The 19,510-nt window shown below is 35.4% G+C and overlaps 1 protein-coding gene across 1 annotated transcript in view; it reads right to left on the minus strand.

Annotated features, from left to right (window-relative positions):
• The window catches only part of DNAH7 (dynein axonemal heavy chain 7), a 324,659-nt gene that overhangs the window by 46,575 nt on the left and 258,574 nt on the right, over nt 1-19,510 (minus strand). Inside the window, exons 50-54 of the mRNA XM_053597477.1 lie at nt 11,217-11,350; nt 10,141-10,476; nt 3,901-4,027; nt 2,693-2,887; nt 1,097-1,189 (exon numbers count right to left, since the gene is read on the minus strand). Of these exons, the coding sequence (XP_053453452.1) occupies nt 1,097-1,189; nt 2,693-2,887; nt 3,901-4,027; nt 10,141-10,476; nt 11,217-11,350 (885 nt within the window). The remainder of the gene's footprint in view (nt 1-1,096; nt 1,190-2,692; nt 2,888-3,900; nt 4,028-10,140; nt 10,477-11,216; nt 11,351-19,510) is intronic.

Genomic DNA, 19,510 nt, shown 5'->3' on the forward strand with positions numbered 1-19,510 from the left:
GAGTAGTAACAATGGAAAACTGGGATATTTTCTCATTTCTCCTAACATACCTAACATCCATATTCTTCTTTGTTAAGTATGAGTCAATACAATTAGGTGAATTTTTTTTTTTTTTTTTTGCAGTTTCTGGCCAGGGTCAGGTTTGAACCTGCCCACCTCCAGTATATGGGGCTGGCGCCTTACTCTTTGAACCACAGGCACCACTCCTAGGTGAATTTTTTTTATGGAACATAATACAAGGCCAGACACAATGGCTTGAACCTGTAATCTCAGTACTTTGAGAGGCCAAGGAGGGAGAATTGCTTAAGACCAAGAGTTAGGTACCAGCCTGGCCAACATGCAAGACTCTACAAAAAAATTAAACAATCAGCCTGGCTTGATGGCCTGTGCCTGTAGTCCCAGCTACATGCCCAGCTAAGGCATGAGGATTGCTTGAGCCCAGGAGTCTGAGGCTGCAGTGAGCTTTGATAATACCACTACACTCCAGGCTGGGCAATACAGCAAGACCCTGTTGAAGTAGAAAAAAAGAATGTAATACAAATGAGGATATTAATGTGTATTGAAATTTTCTGATACAACAGGTTTGCTGTTTTGTTTGGTTTATAATTTATCTTCTAAAGAATTTAAAAGTAACAATATCAATATTTTCCTTTGTTGTCAATGATGAACATCTTTAAAACAATATTCTACTTGGTTTCCAAATTCCAACAGAGAGCTATATAGAGAAGTCCAGAGATTCTAGTTTATTAGCTTGATGTTAACAGCATTAACTAATTTCACTAAAGTAATTAATAATAAAAATGAGATGATCACATGTAAAGGAAGTAGAGTGTGCATAATGGAAGCCATAAATTAAAAAGAATAATCACAAAATAAAACTATAAAATATGCATATAATCCGATTAGTTACTAATTTAGAATGGTTTAAATAAATATACAAAATTAAGAAAAACGGCTGCATTAGAAGGAAGTGGGGTTATTTCCTGCAGGCTTCTCCACTTCCCTCATGATCACATGTAAGAAAGTACATGTTCAGCTGGACTGTGGAGAGAGGAGGGGCTGGAATCCTTGAGCTGCTTCCAAAGCCCATATTTACCTTGTCTGGCCTCAAGCAACGAATAATAAGCATCCTTTGAAACTCATTTGCTTTATCTTCCCACTCTTCAGGGAAAACTTCATGGTGTGGTTCCTAAAATTACAGTGTGTATAATTCAGTGTTATTTTGGAGATCATTTCTAAAAACAGTTTTTTAACTTATAAATCAATTTTTAGAGAAAACATGTAACTAAATGAAGTCAAGAATGCTTCTTTAAGTTTTATTATTTAGTGTAAATTTGGGACAAATTATGAAGTAAGTAATGAGAAGAAAATTTAAAATACCTCAAAGTAATAAAAACTAAGCAGAGCATGAATTAAGCAGGTTAATGTCAATATTAACACAAAGACAAAATGATCCCTACTATGAAAAGAAGAAATGTGCATATAGGATTATTTTCCCATTATTTCTCCAAACACCCACTTCTCTCATCATCTACATATAAAAATATATGTTTATTACGAAAGAAGTAGGAAGGGCATTGTATTAAAATTTATTAAGTGTTATGTCTTGTTTTGAACAATTTTTAAAATCTTTTATTAAAAAGAGGGATTTGAAAATGTGTGTAAGTGAAGAAGAATCCAAAAAAGAGAGCTCTATTAAAAATATACAAGAGAGGTATCAACATCCCAAGAGGAGGGGTAAAGCTTGAGAAAAAGGGGCCATGTGTACCTGTGAAACTTTAGGGAAAGCAACATGGAATCCCGAGTCAGAAGTCTGTATGCTTCATTACAGTTAATAAAATTTCAATTTTAAATTAGAATGAAGTACTCACAAAAACATATTTGTCTCTAAGAAACATTTTTTATTACTAACAAGGAGAAATCCAAAAGAGATCCCTTCCAAACATTTGAATTCATGTGAACACACAATGTCACTGTCACATATATAACACAAGTAGGTAACCAAATAAAATATAGTCCAATAAAAAATGCTCATTCTTTCTTTCCTTCAAACAGAGCTGTTGCATATTAAACCCATAGGAAAGCAAAAAGTTAAGAAAGTAGAGACAAAGGAATAGAAACAATTAACTGAGAATTAGAAAAATATTATTAGCCCTTGAACCAAAGAAAAATGAATGGAAAACAGCAATTGCTACATCCCAGAGGAGAAACTGTGAGTATTAAAGTACGTGTCAGTAAAATAGTGTCTAGTCAGTAAGACAAGGTCTCACGAAAATTGTTTTAGAACTATTGCACTGGCCTTTTCCTTTCCTCAACTGGCAAAAATATTTATTAGTTTGTATCATGCATGGAAAAAAAACCCAGCAGCTCTTTTGCAAAATTTTAACTCATCTACTATTACTCTTGCCAAATCTAGATTGATAATGAATAAAAACTATCATGGAAATTCAACAAGAATATTTTTAAGGACCATACAGCTTTTTTGCATCCCAATGAATTTCAAGGAACTTGAATGAAATTTCAAATAGAACCACTGACTTAGGATAACATTAATCAAAACTTGCATTTCAATATGTGACTATTTGTTTAAAGTTTATTTAAATTTTGCTTTTATGCAAAGGTAAAGGTAAGTTATCTAACATTATTTCCTCCATTTAAAAACTTTGGAATAAGCAAAAGGATTGAAACATACCAAACTGTCATATACTTTTTTCCATCCATCCTTTAAGCGCATAAACTCCTTGCGAATGGTTTTGAAGGAATGCAAATCATCTAATCGACATATTTCATCCCAAGATTTTTGAGGAAGCCATGTACAAGGGTTAGTATAAGGATTATCCAGTCCAATGCCTCCAGTTAGCAGAAATCTCCACTCAGTTTTATTAACCTTTGGAAAACCAGGTAGCATGAAGAGTCAGAAATGATTTTATCACAAACTAGTTACGTTTACCACCATTCAAAAAGAGTTGATTGTTGATTTTCAAGTTTCAGACACACTCTCTAGGAAACTCTGTGGCTACTGATAAAGCTCAGTATTTATTCATAAGAAACAAATGTGCCCATTATAACCCGTTTTCAAAATAGTTTCATTTTTAAATAGCTGCTTTTTGATAATTTTCCTCCAGAGTTACTAGTCTAACCAAACACATTCTACTTAATGTATGTTTTCCAAATTGCTGCTTAGAGTCTTATTGGCACTAGAAATTGTAGAAAGATAGAAAGCTACCATTTGCCATGTTTTTCAATTATTTTCCATAAGTTATGAGGTACTACTTTAAGACTTTGGCAAAAAAAGGGCAAGAATAAAGTCTTTACTTCTTCAGAATTCAATCAACTCTTTGCCATACAAAATCAGCAAATCTTTAATGCACAAGTGTGTTTATTATAATAATGACTTTACGGAACACTTCTTTCCCATTTCTGAAGTGTTTTCTATATTTTAAGCAAATAAGGTTTAAAAGATAGCAAAAGTTTATGTAAAATATTAAGACCAAATGGTTAAATTTGACTAACTTGTACAAGTTTTCAAAAACATTAAAATTTATAGTTAGTGTAAACACATCAATATTGGTATATATCAATATTAACATTTTATAGATTTGTATACATACTGGTATGAGATTCTAATAAACTGAGTCATTTTAAAATAAAGTATATAAAAAGTTAAGTAACACCAAAACATAAAGTTTAAGTAACAGTAACATAATGAACTTTGCTTAATTTATATTTTGCCCTGTGGAATTCAGTCTCCTAATGTCTTGCCTTAAATATGATAATAATTAGTGTTATTTTTAAACTATTTACAACCTTCTTAATATAGTCCCATACAATTTAGTAAGTTAATGAATCAGTGCTAATGCTATGGTATTTTATTTTTTTGGAGACTAAAACAGTACTGACCGCATTTTCATGTAGCAGTAGGTTTATAGTCAGACAAAAGGAGAAGAGCAGCTTATCCTTTTCAAAGAGTGACCGGCAGACATTAACATAGAGTGAGTAAGTGAAGTGATCCCTGAGAATCTGAAGCCTAAGAATCAACAGAAAAAAAAAGTAAATAAATCAAAATATATTACATGTTAAAGAAAATGATCTTAAGAAAACCCATTACAAACCATTTAGATGTATGTTCTTCTAATAAACTTTCCAGTCAATTACCCCCTAAACTATCAAGGATCCTCATTAACTGGATAACACTAATTTGAGAGCTACATAACGCAGAAACACTTGGGTAGAATTGTGTTTTACTGTCGACTAATTTTGTTAAAAACTTAATCTTCCTTTTGGAAAAAAGTCAATGTATGGTATGTTAATCTATTAGATTAAAAGGTTTGTAGACTATTTTAAAATACAAAGCATTGGGCGGCGCCTGTGGCTCAGTGAGTAGGGCACCGGCCCCATATGCCGAGGGTGGTGGGTTCGAACCCAGCCCCGGCCAAACTGCAACAACAACAACAAAAAAAAAATAGCTGGGCGTTGTGGCGGGCGCCTGTAGTCCCAGCTGCTCGGGAGGCTGAGGCAAGAGAATCGCGTAAGCCCAAGAGTTAGAGGTTGCTGTGAGCCGTGTGACGCCACGGCACTCTACCTGAGGGCGGTACAGTGAGACTCTGTCTCTACAAAAAAAAAAAATACAAAGCATTTCTGGGGATAAAATTTTACCTCTTTATAACATAAATACTTCTAAATGTTTTATATTATATATTAAATGAATAGACTAAAATAGCTTCTTCATTAAATTAACATTGTTTAGTTCTATGCTACTCTGCTCATTAATCCATGAAAACTGAAGAAATCACAAAATTTGATAAATTGCATTTTTATTTGCCATAGAGATAAAACATGGAAATAGGAACAATCACAATATTTTCAACTAACAACTTTCTGGTAAGTGCTAACATGTGATCTGTGTCCATAATAATTCTCAACACCAATATAACACTTGAAGCATTTTCACTTAATTATTATGTAAGGAAATAAATTATCATTGAAATAAAAATTTAAAAAATATTTTTATTACCTAAGTTTAATACTTATATATAGAAATGAGCAGTTGGCTTAAAACATTTGTAGAGAGCTAATAAATGACATGGATTAATGACCTGAATTTTCTAAGCAAAACAATTTAGCTGAAGGAAAAATAATTATAGTTTGATTATGATTAAACAAAATTATATTTGTGTTTCTTAATGTGTCCAGAAAAAATTAATCTACCTGTATGATTGGATTTTGGCAATTTCCACAGTGATAGTCTAGCCTAGGCTGTCAATCATCCTACTCTATTATTTTCTTTTTCATTTTTTCCTTTGCTTTTCTAATTTCTTAATTATTTTATCTCCCACTAGAATTCCTGCTGCAGGTCCCCTTCACCTAGGGCTGGACATGGACTCCATTTTCTGGGACTGAGCCTGAGTTTGATCAATGCTCCATCTAAGCTGCTGCTCCCCAGAAGAAGTAGAATACAGTTTTAAAATGGCTCATAGGCCTCTGGCACTAATTTTGTGACATATTCTCTCTGTTTTTTTTCTTTTTTTAAATTAAATCATAAACACATAGATCATGTATACATTAATGCATTTATGGGGTACAATGTGCTGATTTCATATAGAACTAGGAATGCTTACATCGCACTGGTTAATATATACCTCATCTCGTTTACTTAAGACACTTACACTCTATACTTGATAGATCTGACATGCACCCTTGCAATAAGCATCATAGGGGTGATCCCACCATTCTCCTTCCCTGGATCTGACTTGTGACACATTTTAGACATACATTTCATTTCCCTAAACCCCTGCTGCCTGCGGAGGACAAACTGCACATAAAGCCCTAGACAGCCAAAATAGGTGACCCACTTGGGACCCTGTCCACTGTACCACAGGCTTTGCTTTTCTTCTTCTCTTATCCGTAGTAAAATCTGTCCTATTGCTTACTCGTGGTGGTCTGTGAATTCATTCTTCAATTTCTTTACATGAGGGACCCAGCAGAGAAATTCCAGTAACGTTCTCATAAGGAGATTAAAATTGATTTACTTGAGAAGCCTGAATAAGAGTTTGTTAGAGAAGGTCTTGACAATAGTTGCTGAAATATAGTTGAATTCTTAGAAGATTTAAAATAAACATATACTATTCCTGTCCTCATTGTTGTGTTAATAGTGGTTTTATTTTCATACATGGCATTTAATTTGTCTCACCTGTAGCAGTGTAGTGAAATTAATACAAGGTGACCTAAATTTGGTCTTTCTAGAAAGAAATAAGATGTACTTCAAGGCAAATTTCTTCTGGTAGATAGAAAGATTGAAGGGAAAATTATAATATAAGAATCATATTAGGAGTTCAAGTTCAATCTCACTAGTGAAATGCAGATTAAAATATGATATTTTATAACCTATTAAAGTGAAAAAGAAGATTAGTTATCATTCTTAATGATGGTGAGTGATACAGTGATATAAAATTATATGTTTCTCCTATGGAGTTGTGCATTTGAAAAAACTTCCAGGAAGGGAATTTATATCAGAAGTCTGAGAAACACCTTGACCCTAATTTGAGATTCTAATCTAAGAAACTAATCAATGATGTGGACAATTATGTTTACTATAGCATTAAATATAATGCAAAAGCTAAAGATTATAAATTTTATAATAAGAAGAAAACTATGATAAATTTATAAAATGGTACATTGTCTAGCTACTAAAAATAATGTTTCAGAAGAGGATTTCATAATTTGGGGAAATGATCTTAATAGGTAGATTCCAATTTAGTCTCTATCACAAACTTTATCCTAGTTAAATATTTGCTTCTGTATTTATGTATTTTTTTGCTACAGTTATTTATTCTGCTACATAAATTCTAATGCATTAAAAATTTTATAAATAACAGATGATCCAAGTTATTATGGCAATTTCACAGCATATACATAAAATGTGTAGGAGACATAAAATGATATATTCTTGGTGTCATACTTAGTTAATAATGGTTAGCCACAAATAAAAGTCTGAAACTGAAGCCACACCTCTCACCAATTACAAAAATTAACTCGCAATGAATAAGAGATTTAAACCCAAGACACAAAACTATAAAAACCCTAGAAGAAGGTGTGGAAAAAACTAATGATATTGGTCTTGGGAAAGAATTTATGAAGAAGACCCCAAAGGCAATTGTAGCAGGAACAAAAATAAATAAATGGGATCTGATCAAGTTAAAAAGCTTCTGCAAAGCTAAGGACACAATCAACAATGCGAAGAGACAACTTTCAGAGTGGGAGAAGATATTTGCATGTTACAAATCCCACAAGCATTCCTCCTCATGAAAAAATGCTATTGTCTCTAATTATTAGAGAAATTCAAATCAAAACCACTTTGAGGTATCACCTAATCCTAGTGAGAATGGCCCACATCACAAGGTCCCAAAGCAACAGATGCTGGTGTGGTTGTGGAGAGAAGGGGACAATGCTCTTGCACTGCTGGTGGCAAACTAGCACAGCCTTTATAAAAAGAAGTATATAGAGTCCTCAAATAACTAAAAGTAGACCTTTCATTTGGTCCTGCAATCCCATTATTAGGTACTGCCACAAAGAAAAAAAAGTTACTTTACCCTAAGGATATATGCACTTGAATGTTTATAGCAACCCAATTCACAATTGCAAAGATGTGAAACAACCCAAGTGACCTTCAACACATGCATGGATTAATAAATTGTGATATATGGATGCCATGGGATATTGTTTATCCATGGGAGATGGAGATTCTGTATCTTTTGTTACAACTTAGATGGACTTGCAGGACACTCACCTAAGTAGATATCACAAGAATGAAAAAACAAGCATTGCATGTACTCAGAACTAATTTGAAACTGTAGATTAACAACAATGGACTTATATAAGAGAAAAACTCATTTAATTTCAAGAAGCGGGAGGTGGACAGGAGGTCAGTGGGTTCCTACCCAGCAGGAACAATCTGTGGGGTGCATGCATACTTCCTGGGTGAAGGATGCAACTACAACTCATACTTTACCTTACAAGAGCAAACAAGGTAACCTAAGTGTATGTACTCTCATATTCTGACATTTAAAAAAAATTATGAATAATAACCATCAGAAGAAAAATAAGAATAAAATATGTTTACATTCCTAAGTAAAGGAAATGAGAAAGTTCTAGACCAATATTAAGATTTAAGACAATTTGGTATGCTAATGTTAACAGTCACACACTTTCTATGATTTCCAAAAAAAAACCTGGCAAAACCAATCTATGATGTTGGAAGTCCAGATAGTGCTTACCTTGGGGGAGTAGAGGGTTAGTGACTTAACAGGACACCAGGGTGACTTCTGGGCTCTTTATCTGGACTCTATGTCTTGAGCTGGGTGCTGGTTACACAGGTTTGCTCACTTATGAAAATTCACTAGGCAAATACTTCTGGTTTCTGAACATTTCTGTATGTTTATTATTAATTTCAATGAAGGTTTTAAAATCTACTTTCTCTATTTACTCTTTGGATCCTGAACTATACTTTTAGGATTACTGTAGTCATACATATGATTTTCATTGTTTCTGAATTAAAAGACTTTAAAAAGAAAAGCTACATTTTGTTTTTAGATTTCATCCAAATCTCACATCTGGGTAAAAGGGTTCTGATTTTCTTTAAATCTTAAGGTACTATAGCACAGTAATAAATAGATTTTGTATCAGATAAGTTCTAATTTTATATAACAAGAGAATGAAGGACCAATCATTTTTAAGGCACAGAATCATTCTAATTTTTCAATCTTACATGAAAAATATGTCTTTATATGGCAGCCCACAGCAATTTTCCTCTCCAGACCTTGATTTTAAACTAGCTCAGAGAATAACCACCACAAGTTAACATTGTGGTAGTTATTTTTTCAGCCAAGGTAAAAATTAAGACATGCAGTGAAAAACAGCATCATTCACTGTGTGCCTATAATGTGATTAACACGTAGTAAGTGCTAGGTACATGTCTGTAAAAAATCCGTGCCTTACTGGAACTTAGAATCTAGGAAACTAATTTATAATGCAAATGTCTGGGAACTTTTCTAAGAAAGATCACTTAAAATTTTGTTTTCTTTCTTTCTGTAATCCCTGCTAAACTTAAAATTTTCAGAACTAGAAGAAATAGAGAAGTCACCTGAACATTTTGAAATACAATATAAAAACAAACTCTAAAGTCTATTACACATTTCTTCCCAAGAAATAACCTACTCCTCTCTGAGCTCTCTTCTCTTTCTCAGTGGCAGACAATTGAAATTTTTTTGCCAAGCCAAAAGCCTTATACCTTTACTAGTCTCCAATTATATATTACCAAAATTGCTCAGTCTAAGAATACTCAAAATTTTAGACCCTTGATCTGAAATGAAAGGAATTTGATTCAGATTTCAGTGAGATTAACATTTTGGGTTTCTAAAAAATAATTCTTACCTGTGAGTGACATATATTGAGTGTCCTATGTGGGTATGAAGAGTAAAGGTTCACATTCATCAAGAAGGTTGTAAGGGTAAAGGTTGGAATTAATTACTTTCTTTGTTTAAGAAGTAGTTTCTCATTATACTCTATTAAAAACATGGCTTAAAATAAAAAATCATCTCACTGATAAAAAAACAAATGAAATTTTTATTATAATAGACAACAGAAATATAAAGTAATTTTTGTAAGTAAGAATAACACATACACACAAAAACTCCATTACCACAAATAATTACAAGGTTTGGAGTTTTTTTAAACCCTGACACTTGACAAATGTTACATAGTATGTTTCAAAATGTGAATTTGCAGCTTTTGAAATGCAAACTCACAGACAGTGGAGGTCATATCTTTAGGTGGTATTAACTACTGTTTCCATACCGCTAGTCATTAATATATTTTACAAATGATAAACAAAGGTAAATGTTTCTTCCTTCTAGAATTACATTATTCTCCTATATTTCAGTAAACAGTTTCTTGGCAGACTGAATTTGGACCCATCTGTTCAATTTCTAACCCTCAAATTTATTTCTGGTACAATGATTAATCAAGTTCATTTTAGATAAGTGCTGCAATGTTGGCACTATTCTGAGACAACAATGGAAGCCATAAATTACTCTTTAATTTTCATGCATTTATTATTATTGGTTAGTATTTCTCTTTACATACCTTTTTGCTAAAACTTCTGATTTCTCTGAATTTTCAATAGACAGGATGAAAAGGTTAATAAACCAGGTCAGTGAATATTGGTACATGGGCTCAATGTTGGCTAAATCAGCAATAGAAAAAAACAGGATGGAGGAATGGATGGCGATAGGGCGGTAGCCCATGCGTGTGGCGTCAATCTTTTTCTCTGTCTCTTCGGCTACTTCTTGCTTTTGAGAAATCTCATTAGCCAGAGCCTTGGAGGAAGATAATATCTTAATAGCAGTTTCATCTTCTAATATATTGCCTTCTGAAGATGAAAGAACTTCTAAAATCTTGTCTTCTATTTCTTTTAACTGCCTGGAATAAAACACAATTTTCTCAGAAGAAAAAGGAATCGTTTAAAATCACTTCACGTACACGTTCTTTTATAAGAAACAAAGCTTGTAACCTACAGAAATGCATCACTTTGTGACAAATATCCGTAACAGTGATGCCGTATAATTAATTTCTTATCTTGCAAAATGTCAGAAAGACAGGGATTTCTGCTCCAGTTCCCTTTTTAATGATCATTTATGTGGTAACTGGGGAGAAATATGGCAGGCCAATCTACTCTGCCATCAAGTTATCTCTGCTCGGAGTGAACAGAAATTATCACTCCATTTATTTTCTGAAATTTTACATGACTTATATGACTTTACTCTTTATATCTATGATATAGATATTATGAACAGACAGTGGAATGCAAAATATTCATTCATTTATAACACACTCCAATAAAAACAGGTTACCTCAGGTACATAATGAATACTACAACTTTTGTACTAAAACTTTACTGAATATGTGAAAATACACTGCCTTGACTCATGGCAGACCTTTTGGTTCTTCCAGTACCTAAGAACCAGCATTTAAAACTACACTCAACAATGCAATTTTCTAAATTAACATAAAGGCACTGTAATTTCTTACATTTTATTCTTAAATTTTCCCATTTAGTATACCTATTAAGTTTAAAAAAAGAGATGCTTAAAATGTACTGTAATTCATTCAGTGATCTTGAAACAAATAAGAATAATTCTGGGTTTTATGACATTTAGAACCTTTTGTTTTCAGCTCCTTGTAATATCAAGGCTTGTTTTTCTTCTTCAAGATCCGGCCTTTCTCGTGCCACTACAATTCCCAGAAGCTGATCTTGCATTCCCTCAGAAGTTATCATGAAGTTTAATAGTGTTACCTATAAATGGAAAGATAAACAAAGTAGCATCATTATTTCTATTGAAAAAGTCTATGCTCATATGCATTAAGTTTTCGCCTTAAAATACACTTTATTTACTATATATGTGTGTGTACACTATGGAATTTGTACAAACTATGATTAAAGACATAAGGAAACATGACTGTTGGATTAAAAACTCACTATGGTTTTTTATAGTCAGAAATATACTACCTTAAAGGATGTTTTTGGTAATCAATTTATTCTTATTTCAAACTGATCTAATTTCTGACAACTCTTTAACAGCAAAATCCATTAGAATTGGGTTGGAAAGATATATTTCATATTAATTGGACTAGCTGATTTACATGTTAAAAATCCTAGCAGTGTCAAAAGTAAAGAAAATCTTCTAAAGCGAGGTAAGAGAAAAAAGAACACTGTAATTACTTGTCATGAGTAAAGTATTTTTACAATATGATAATCAGTCACTATTGTGAACTAAGGAATTTACATTTTAATGGTGTCCATCAAGAGGCTGTCTGCTAACACCTGCTCCACCCAGGTATCTAATTCCTCTTACAGCCAAATCTTAAAATTCCCCCTTTCCTGGTTCTTTCCTATAAATTGCCAGACATGTCCAGTCTCTCTTTTTAAAAAGCAAACAACATGGCACTCTTAGCCCAGAGGACACAGCGAGACTCTGACTCAAAACAAACAAACTAACTAAAAAAGCAAACAACAAATAAATCATTCTATTGCTCCCACAATCCTTTCCAGCTATGGAATGATCTCTCTTTGTATGCACAGAGCTACACTTATTAAAAATGTTATTTATATATGTTTTCTACCTCTACCTAATTCATTACTCAGCACTCTACCATCCAATCCCTTCCCCGCCTCTGCACACTCTGGAGTACACACAGCATTTAAACCAATGAAACTTTCTTGCTCTGATCACCAAAGACTCCACAAGCCAATAGACACTGACTTGAGGTTGGCTTCATTTGAAATCCTCACTGTTGAGGTTTTATCTATTTTGCCATCAGTCTGCCCTTATGTCTTGAGTTAAAAATCTGCACCTGTGTCCTCTTCTTTTTTTTTTTCTTGGCAGTCAGATAAATCTATTATCATGATGTATCAATAGTCTTTTTATTTTTTTTTTATTAAATCATAGCTGTGTACATTAGTGCAATCAAGGGGTACAATCTGCTGGTTTCATATAAAATCTGAAATATTCTCACCAAACTGTTCAACATAGCCTTGATGGCATTTTCTTAGTTATTGTATGTAGACATTTGTATTCTGCCTTTAGTAAGTTCACCTGTACCCATTCTAAGATGCACTGTAGGTGTGGCCCCATCCATTACCCTCCCTCCACTCTAACCTCCCCCCTCCTTTCCCCTTCCTTGGCCCTTTCCTCATAGTCCTGTGCTATAGTTGGGTTATAGCCTTCATGTGAAAGCTATAATTTAGCTTCATAGTAGAGCTGAGTACATTGGATACTTTTTCTTCCATTCCTGAGATACTTTGCTAAGAAGAATATGTTCCAGCTCCATCCATGTAAACATGAAAGAGGTGAAGTCTCCATCTTTCTTTAAGGCTGCATAATATTCCATGGTATACATGTACCACAATTTGCTAGTCCATTCGTGGGTCGATGGGCACTTGGGCTTCTTCCATGACTTAGCAATTATGAATTGGGCTGCAATAAACATTCCGGTACAGATGTCTTTGTTGTATTGTGACTTTTGGTCTTCTGGGTATAAACCTAGTAAAGGAATTATAGGATCGAATGGCAGGTCTATTTTTAGGTCTCTAAGTATTCTCCAAACATCCTTCCAGAAGGAACGTATTAGTGTGCATTCCCACCAGCAGTGTAGAAGTGTGCCCTTTTCTCCGCATCCAAGCCAACATCTTTGGTTTTGGGATTTTGTTATGTGGGCTACTCTTACTGGGGTTAGGTGATATCTCAAAGTAGTTTTGATTTGCATTTCTCTGATGATTAAGGATGATGAGATTTTTTTTCATGTGTTTGTAGATCGTGCGTCTATCTTCTTTAGAGAAGTTTCTCTTCAAGTCCCTTACCCACCCTGAGATGGGATCACATGTTCTTTTCTTGCTAATACGTTTTGAGTTCTCTGTGGATTCTGGTTATTAGACCTTTATCGGAGGTATAACCTGCAAATATTTTCTCCTATTTTGAGGGCTGTCTGCTTCCTGTACTTACTATGTTCTTGGCTGTGCAGAAGCTTTTTAGTTTGATCAGGTCCCAGTAGTGTATTTTTGATACTGCTTCAATTGCCTGGGGGGGTCCTCCTCATAAAATATTCACCCAGGCCGATTCCTTCAAGAGTTTTCCCTGCACTTTCTTCAAGTATTTTTATAGTTTCATGTCTTAAGTTTAAATCTTTTATCCAGTGAGAGTCTATCTTAGTTAATGGTGAAAGGTGTGGGTCCAGTTTCAGGTTGCCAGCCAGTTCACCCAGTACCATTTGTTAAATAGGGCATCTTTTCCCCACTGAATGTTTTTAATCAGCTTGTCACAGATCAAATAACGGTAAGTAGCTGGATTCATCTCTTGGTTCTCTATTCTGTTCCAGACATCTACTTCTCTGTTTTTGTGCTAATACCATGCTGTTTTGATCACTATCAATTAATAGTACAGTCTGAGGTCTGGTAGTGTGATTCCTCCTGTTGTGTGTTTATTACTGAGTAATGTTATGGCTATTCAAGGTTTTTTCTGATTCCATATAAAATGAAGTATTATTTTTTCAAAATCTTTAAAATATGACAATGGAGCTAATAGGAAATGCATTAAAATTATATATTTCTTTGGGTAGTATAGACATTTTAACAATATTGATTCTTCCCAGCCATGAGCATGGTATGTTTTTTCATTTGTTAACATCTTCAGCTATTTCTTTTATTAAAGTTTCATGGTTCTCTTTGTAGAGATGTTTCACGTCCTTTGTTAGATAAACTCCCAAATATTTCATTTTCTTTGGGATTACTGAGAAAGGAATAGAGACCTTGACTGTTTTTTCGGCTTGGCTATTGTTGGTATATATAAAGGTTACAGATTTATGGGTGTTGATTTTGTAGCCTGAAACATTGCTGTATTCCTTGATCACTTCTAAAAGTTCTGTAGTAGAATCCCTAGTGTCTTCTAGATATACGATCATATCATCTGCAAAGAGTGAAAGTTTGATCTCTTCTGACCCTATGTGGATACTATTGATCACCTTTTCTTCCCTAACTGCAATGGCTAAAACTTCCATTACAATGTTAAAGAGCAATGGAGACAATGGGCAACCTTGCCTGGTTCCTGATCTAAGTGGAAATGATTTCAATTTAACTCCATTCAATACGATATTGGCTGTGGGTTTGCTGTAGATGGCCTCTATTAGTTTAAGAAATGTCCCTTTTATACCAATTTTCTTAAGTGTTCTGATCATGAAGGATGCTGGATATTATCAAAAGCTTTTTCTGCATCAATTGAAAGAATCATATGGTCCTTATTTTTTAGTTTGTTTATGTGCTGAATTACATTTATAGATTTACGTATATTGAACCAGCCTTGAGACCCTGGGATAAATCCCACTTGGTCGTGCTGTATTATTTTTTGATGTGTTGTTGGATTCTGTTTGTTAGGATCTTATTGAATATTATAGCATCAATATTCATTAGTGATATTGGTCTATAATTTTCTTTTCTTGTTGGTCTATCCGTGTTTTGGGGATGAAGGTGATGTTTGCTTGGTAGAATGTGTTGGGTAATATTCCTTCTTTTTCTATATTTTGGAAGAGGTGTAGTAATATAGGTACTAGTTCTTCTTTAAAGGTTTGGTAGAATTCTGACGTAAAGGTTTGGTAGAATTCTGACGTAAATTCACCTGGTCCTGGGCTTTTCTTTTTAGGGAGATTTTGTATAGTTGATGCTATTTCAGAACTGGAGATAGTCCTGTTCAACATTTCCACTTCATTCTGGCTGAGTCTTGGTAGGTGGCATACTTCCGGGTATTGGTCGATTTCATTCAGATTTTCATATTTCTGAGAGTAGAGTTTCTTGTAGTATTTGTTCAGGATTTTATGAATTTTGAGGGGTCTGTTGTTATTTCATCGCTACCATTTCTGATTGATGAAATTAGAGATTTTACTCTTTTTTTCCTGGTTAGGTTGGCCAAAGGTTTATCTATTTTATTGATCTTTTCTTTTTTTTCCCCCCTTTCTTTTTTTTTTTTTTATTGTTGGGGATTCATTGAGGGTACAATAAGCCAGGTTACACTGATTGCAATTGTCAGGTAAAGTCCCTCTTGCAATCCTGTCTTGCCCCCATAAAGTGTGAAACACACCAAGGCCTCAATATTTTATTTATCTTTTCAATAAACCAACTTTTGGATTTATTGATCTGTTGTATAATTCTTTTGTTTTCAATTTCATTTAATTCTGCTCTGATTTTGGTTATTTCTTTTCTTCTGCTGGGTTTGGGGTTGGAGTGTTCTTCCTTCTCCAGTTGCTTGAGATGTCCCATTAAGTTATTAACTTCCTCTCTTTCCGTTTTCTTGAGGAAGGCTTGCAGTGCTATAAATTTCACTCTTAGGGCTACCTTTAGAGTATCCCAGATGTTCTGGTAACTTGTGTCTTGATTGTTGTTTTGTTACAAAAATTTGGTGATTTCCTTCTTAATCTCGTGTATAACCCATCTATCCTTCAGCATAAGGTTATTTAGCTTTCATGTTCTTGTATCATTATGCAGATTCCTGTTGTTATTGAGTTCAACTTCTATTCCATGATGTCTGAGAAGATGTAAGGAATGATTTCTATTTTTTAAAATTTGCTGAGGTTAGATTTGTTGCCCAGGATGTGGTCGATTTTGGAGTATGTTCCTGGGGCTGATGAGAAGAATGTGTATTCAGTTTTGTTGGGATGAAATGTTCTGTAGATGTCTGTTATGTCCAGATGTTGAATGCTTAAGTTTAAGTCTAAAATTTCTTTCCTTAGCTTCTTTTTGGAGGCTCTATCCAGCACTGCTAAAGGGGTGTTAAAATCTCCAACTACTATGGAACTGGGGGAAATCAAGTTACTTATGTCTATTAGAGTTTCTCTTGTAAATTGAGGTGTGTTCTGGTTGGGTGCATAAATATTAATAATTGAAATCTCATATTGAGTATTACCTTTAATAAATATGAAGTGTCCATCCTTATCCTTCCTTATTTTCATTGGTTTAAAGCCCATTGTGTCTGCGAATAGGATTGCAATGCCTGCTTTTGTCTGCTTTCCATTTGCCTGGAGTATAGATGACCATCCCTTCACGTTGAGGCTATATTTGTCTTTTAATGTAAGATGCGATTCTTGTACGCAGCAGGTACCTGGCTATTTAAACCATTAACATTAATTGAGAATATTGATAAGCCTTTCGAGAGTCTGGTGGACATTTTTAATCCTTTTGCGACTGTGGCAGTTGGAATTTGATCAAAATTTTCTGGGCGGGTTCACTTTTGTGGTGGAGGATTATGCTGGTCTTTATGGAGGATAGGTCTGAGAATATCCTGGAGAGCTGGTTTAGTTATGGCAAATTTCTTCAACATGTGAATGTCATTGAAGTATTTAATTTTTCCATCATAAATGAAACTCAGTTTAGCTGGGTACAGGATCCTGGGTTGAAAGTTATTTTGTTTTAGGAGATTAAAAGTCAATGACTATCGTCTTCTAGCTTGAAAGGTTTCAGCAGAGAAATCTGCAGTTATTCTAATATTCTTGTCCTTGTAGGTGATGGTGGGAGGTGCTGCGCCCATTTCTGGAAGTGCCTTGTGCCCATTGACTTTGGCACAGAGAGCCCAAGGCTCTAGCAGTCTCTGGCCAAGAGAAGGGCTCCACGCAGAGGCAGGGAGGGCTCTGGAGGGCACATGGCTAACAGAGTCCTTGGCCAGATGAGCAGGCCGGCGTGGAGGCAGGGAGGGTACAGGAAGGAGGACGCAGTGTTGTGTGGCTCTTGCAGTTCCTGGTCAGGGCATGCAGAGGCTTGGCGGGCACGGGTCGGGGGTCGGGGGTCGCGGCGCAGCTCTTATGGAGGTCCGAGCAGTACCATGCCCAGGAGTTTGAGGTTGCTATGAGCTGTGACGCCATGGCACTTTACCCAGGGCAACAGCCCGAGGCTCTAGTGTGCCAAAACAGGTCTCACTCTGCCCCTGAGCGTTAAGGCTGTAAGGCAGCTCAGTCCCTGCCTTTAGGCTGCTCAGTCACTAGGTTACTAGCTCCGCCTGATCCTTGCTCTGTACTCCTGAGGGCAGAGCTTGCAGGGGCAGTTCTCTCACAATGGCTCCCTGTGGCCCAAAACCAAACACTATTAGCTCCGTCTGGCTCAGCGGCTCAGTCTGGGGACCTAGAAATGCCCAAAGTTTTCCGCACTCCTGCTCAAGCTCTCCCCAAGGCAGTTCAACTGAATGCCAAGTCCAAAAACACTGAAACAGTTCACAGGTAAGGTCTTTCCGGTTTGCAGTCTCATTGCTGCTTGTACTATATCTGCCAGTGGGATTAGGTCGATTGAACACACGCAACCACTTGCCATTTTTTCACTGCCTTTGTCCTCCTCTTGGGGTCCAGAAGTCCCTTGCTGACTCCCTGTATCCTCAAAGGGATGATTATAGGTAGATCCCACCTGCCAGAGATGCCTGGAGTCTTATCTCCCCAGACTCACCATGCCCTGTTTCAGGGAAGTTGTTCCTCGGCCACCATCTTGCTCCACCCACTACGGGTGACAATTTTGTCCAAAAGTTTTTTTTGTTTGTTTGTTTTTTTGTCTTTTTGAGACGGAATCTCTATCTCCCCAACTAGAGCACAGTGACATCATTATAGCTCACTGCAACCTCAAACTCCTGGGCTCAGTGATCCTCCTGCCTCAGCCTCTTGAGTAGCTGGGACTATAGGCCCATGTCACTATGTCTGGCTAAGTTTTTCTATCTTTTGTAAAGATGGGGTCTCATTCTTGCTCAGGTTGGTATTGAACTCCTGGCCTCAAGTATTCTCTGGCCTTCATCTCCTTAAGTGCTAGGATTAAAGGCATGAGCCACCGCACCTGGCCTGTCCAAAAGTTTCTTAATGTATTTTATATCACAATTTAGCTAGATTATAGCAGCTAAGAAATTGCCATTCTGACATACCTGAATATGAGTTTTTTAATTAGAATTCTGAAACAGGAGAATTAGCAGAGAAGAAAAAAAATAATACGGTGGGCAAACTTCCTACGTGTAGGTCCTAATCAACCAAACATAACACATGCAGCTTATTAGACGGGCTTATTGGCATAGCACAAATGCTCTTGTCTTTATATTAATATTTTATTCCTTCCAAGGCTCTGCTAATCTATGAAATACTTTATATGAATTAGAAAAAGGTAGCATCTGCATGCAGACTGAGACCAGCCCTACACTGAAGAAGCTTGGGGCTAGAATTAGCCATATTTAAGTGTACCTTTGTGCTATGTACACACTGTACAATCATTGAAACAGCCACTCCTTTCCTTCCTACAGATGAGCAATATTCCCTTACTAGTGGGAAGGTAGAAAAAGAAGAGTCAAAAATGTAACTTTCCTAATCTTGGTGAGTTCTTTCGCACTTTGTTGGTTTCACCTGATTTGGAAACTGTCTGCATTGCCAAGGCACAAAAGCTTTCCTTTCTTCCACACTAAAAATAAGTAATGCTGTTACTGATGTTCCTGTTCTCTCTTTTTGGTCTTTGTCTTTTCATCTGTGTATTTTTGGCTCTGGCTACCGGGTGGAAGACATCATGTTTCCTTTCCTTTCCTTACACTAGAATATTTCCTCTGCAGGAACAGAGTAATTTTGTTTTTGTAAGAAAATTTCCTGTCTGGGTTCAGTAAGTATAAACAGCTTCTTGCGATACCCCCAGGAAAGTGATTCCTCCTTTCATGTAAACCTAGTTTACCTTTTCCATGGAGGGTATTATTTTGGTTAAACTTTCCCCCCACTTATCCCATAGCAGGCCTCGAATGCCACTAAGTAGAGATTACATGGACATAATCATAAATTTAGATGAGATAATAAGCAATTCTTAAAATTGAGCAATTTGGAAAACTTATTAAATATTGTTATATAATTCTCTGCTGCTTTGGCACTTATTCATTGAAAACTATATTATACATTGAAGGGATTTTCCCTATTG

This window comes from Nycticebus coucang, chromosome 7 (assembly GCF_027406575.1).
Source record: "Nycticebus coucang isolate mNycCou1 chromosome 7, mNycCou1.pri, whole genome shotgun sequence".
NCBI lineage: Eukaryota > Metazoa > Chordata > Mammalia > Primates > Lorisidae > Nycticebus > Nycticebus coucang.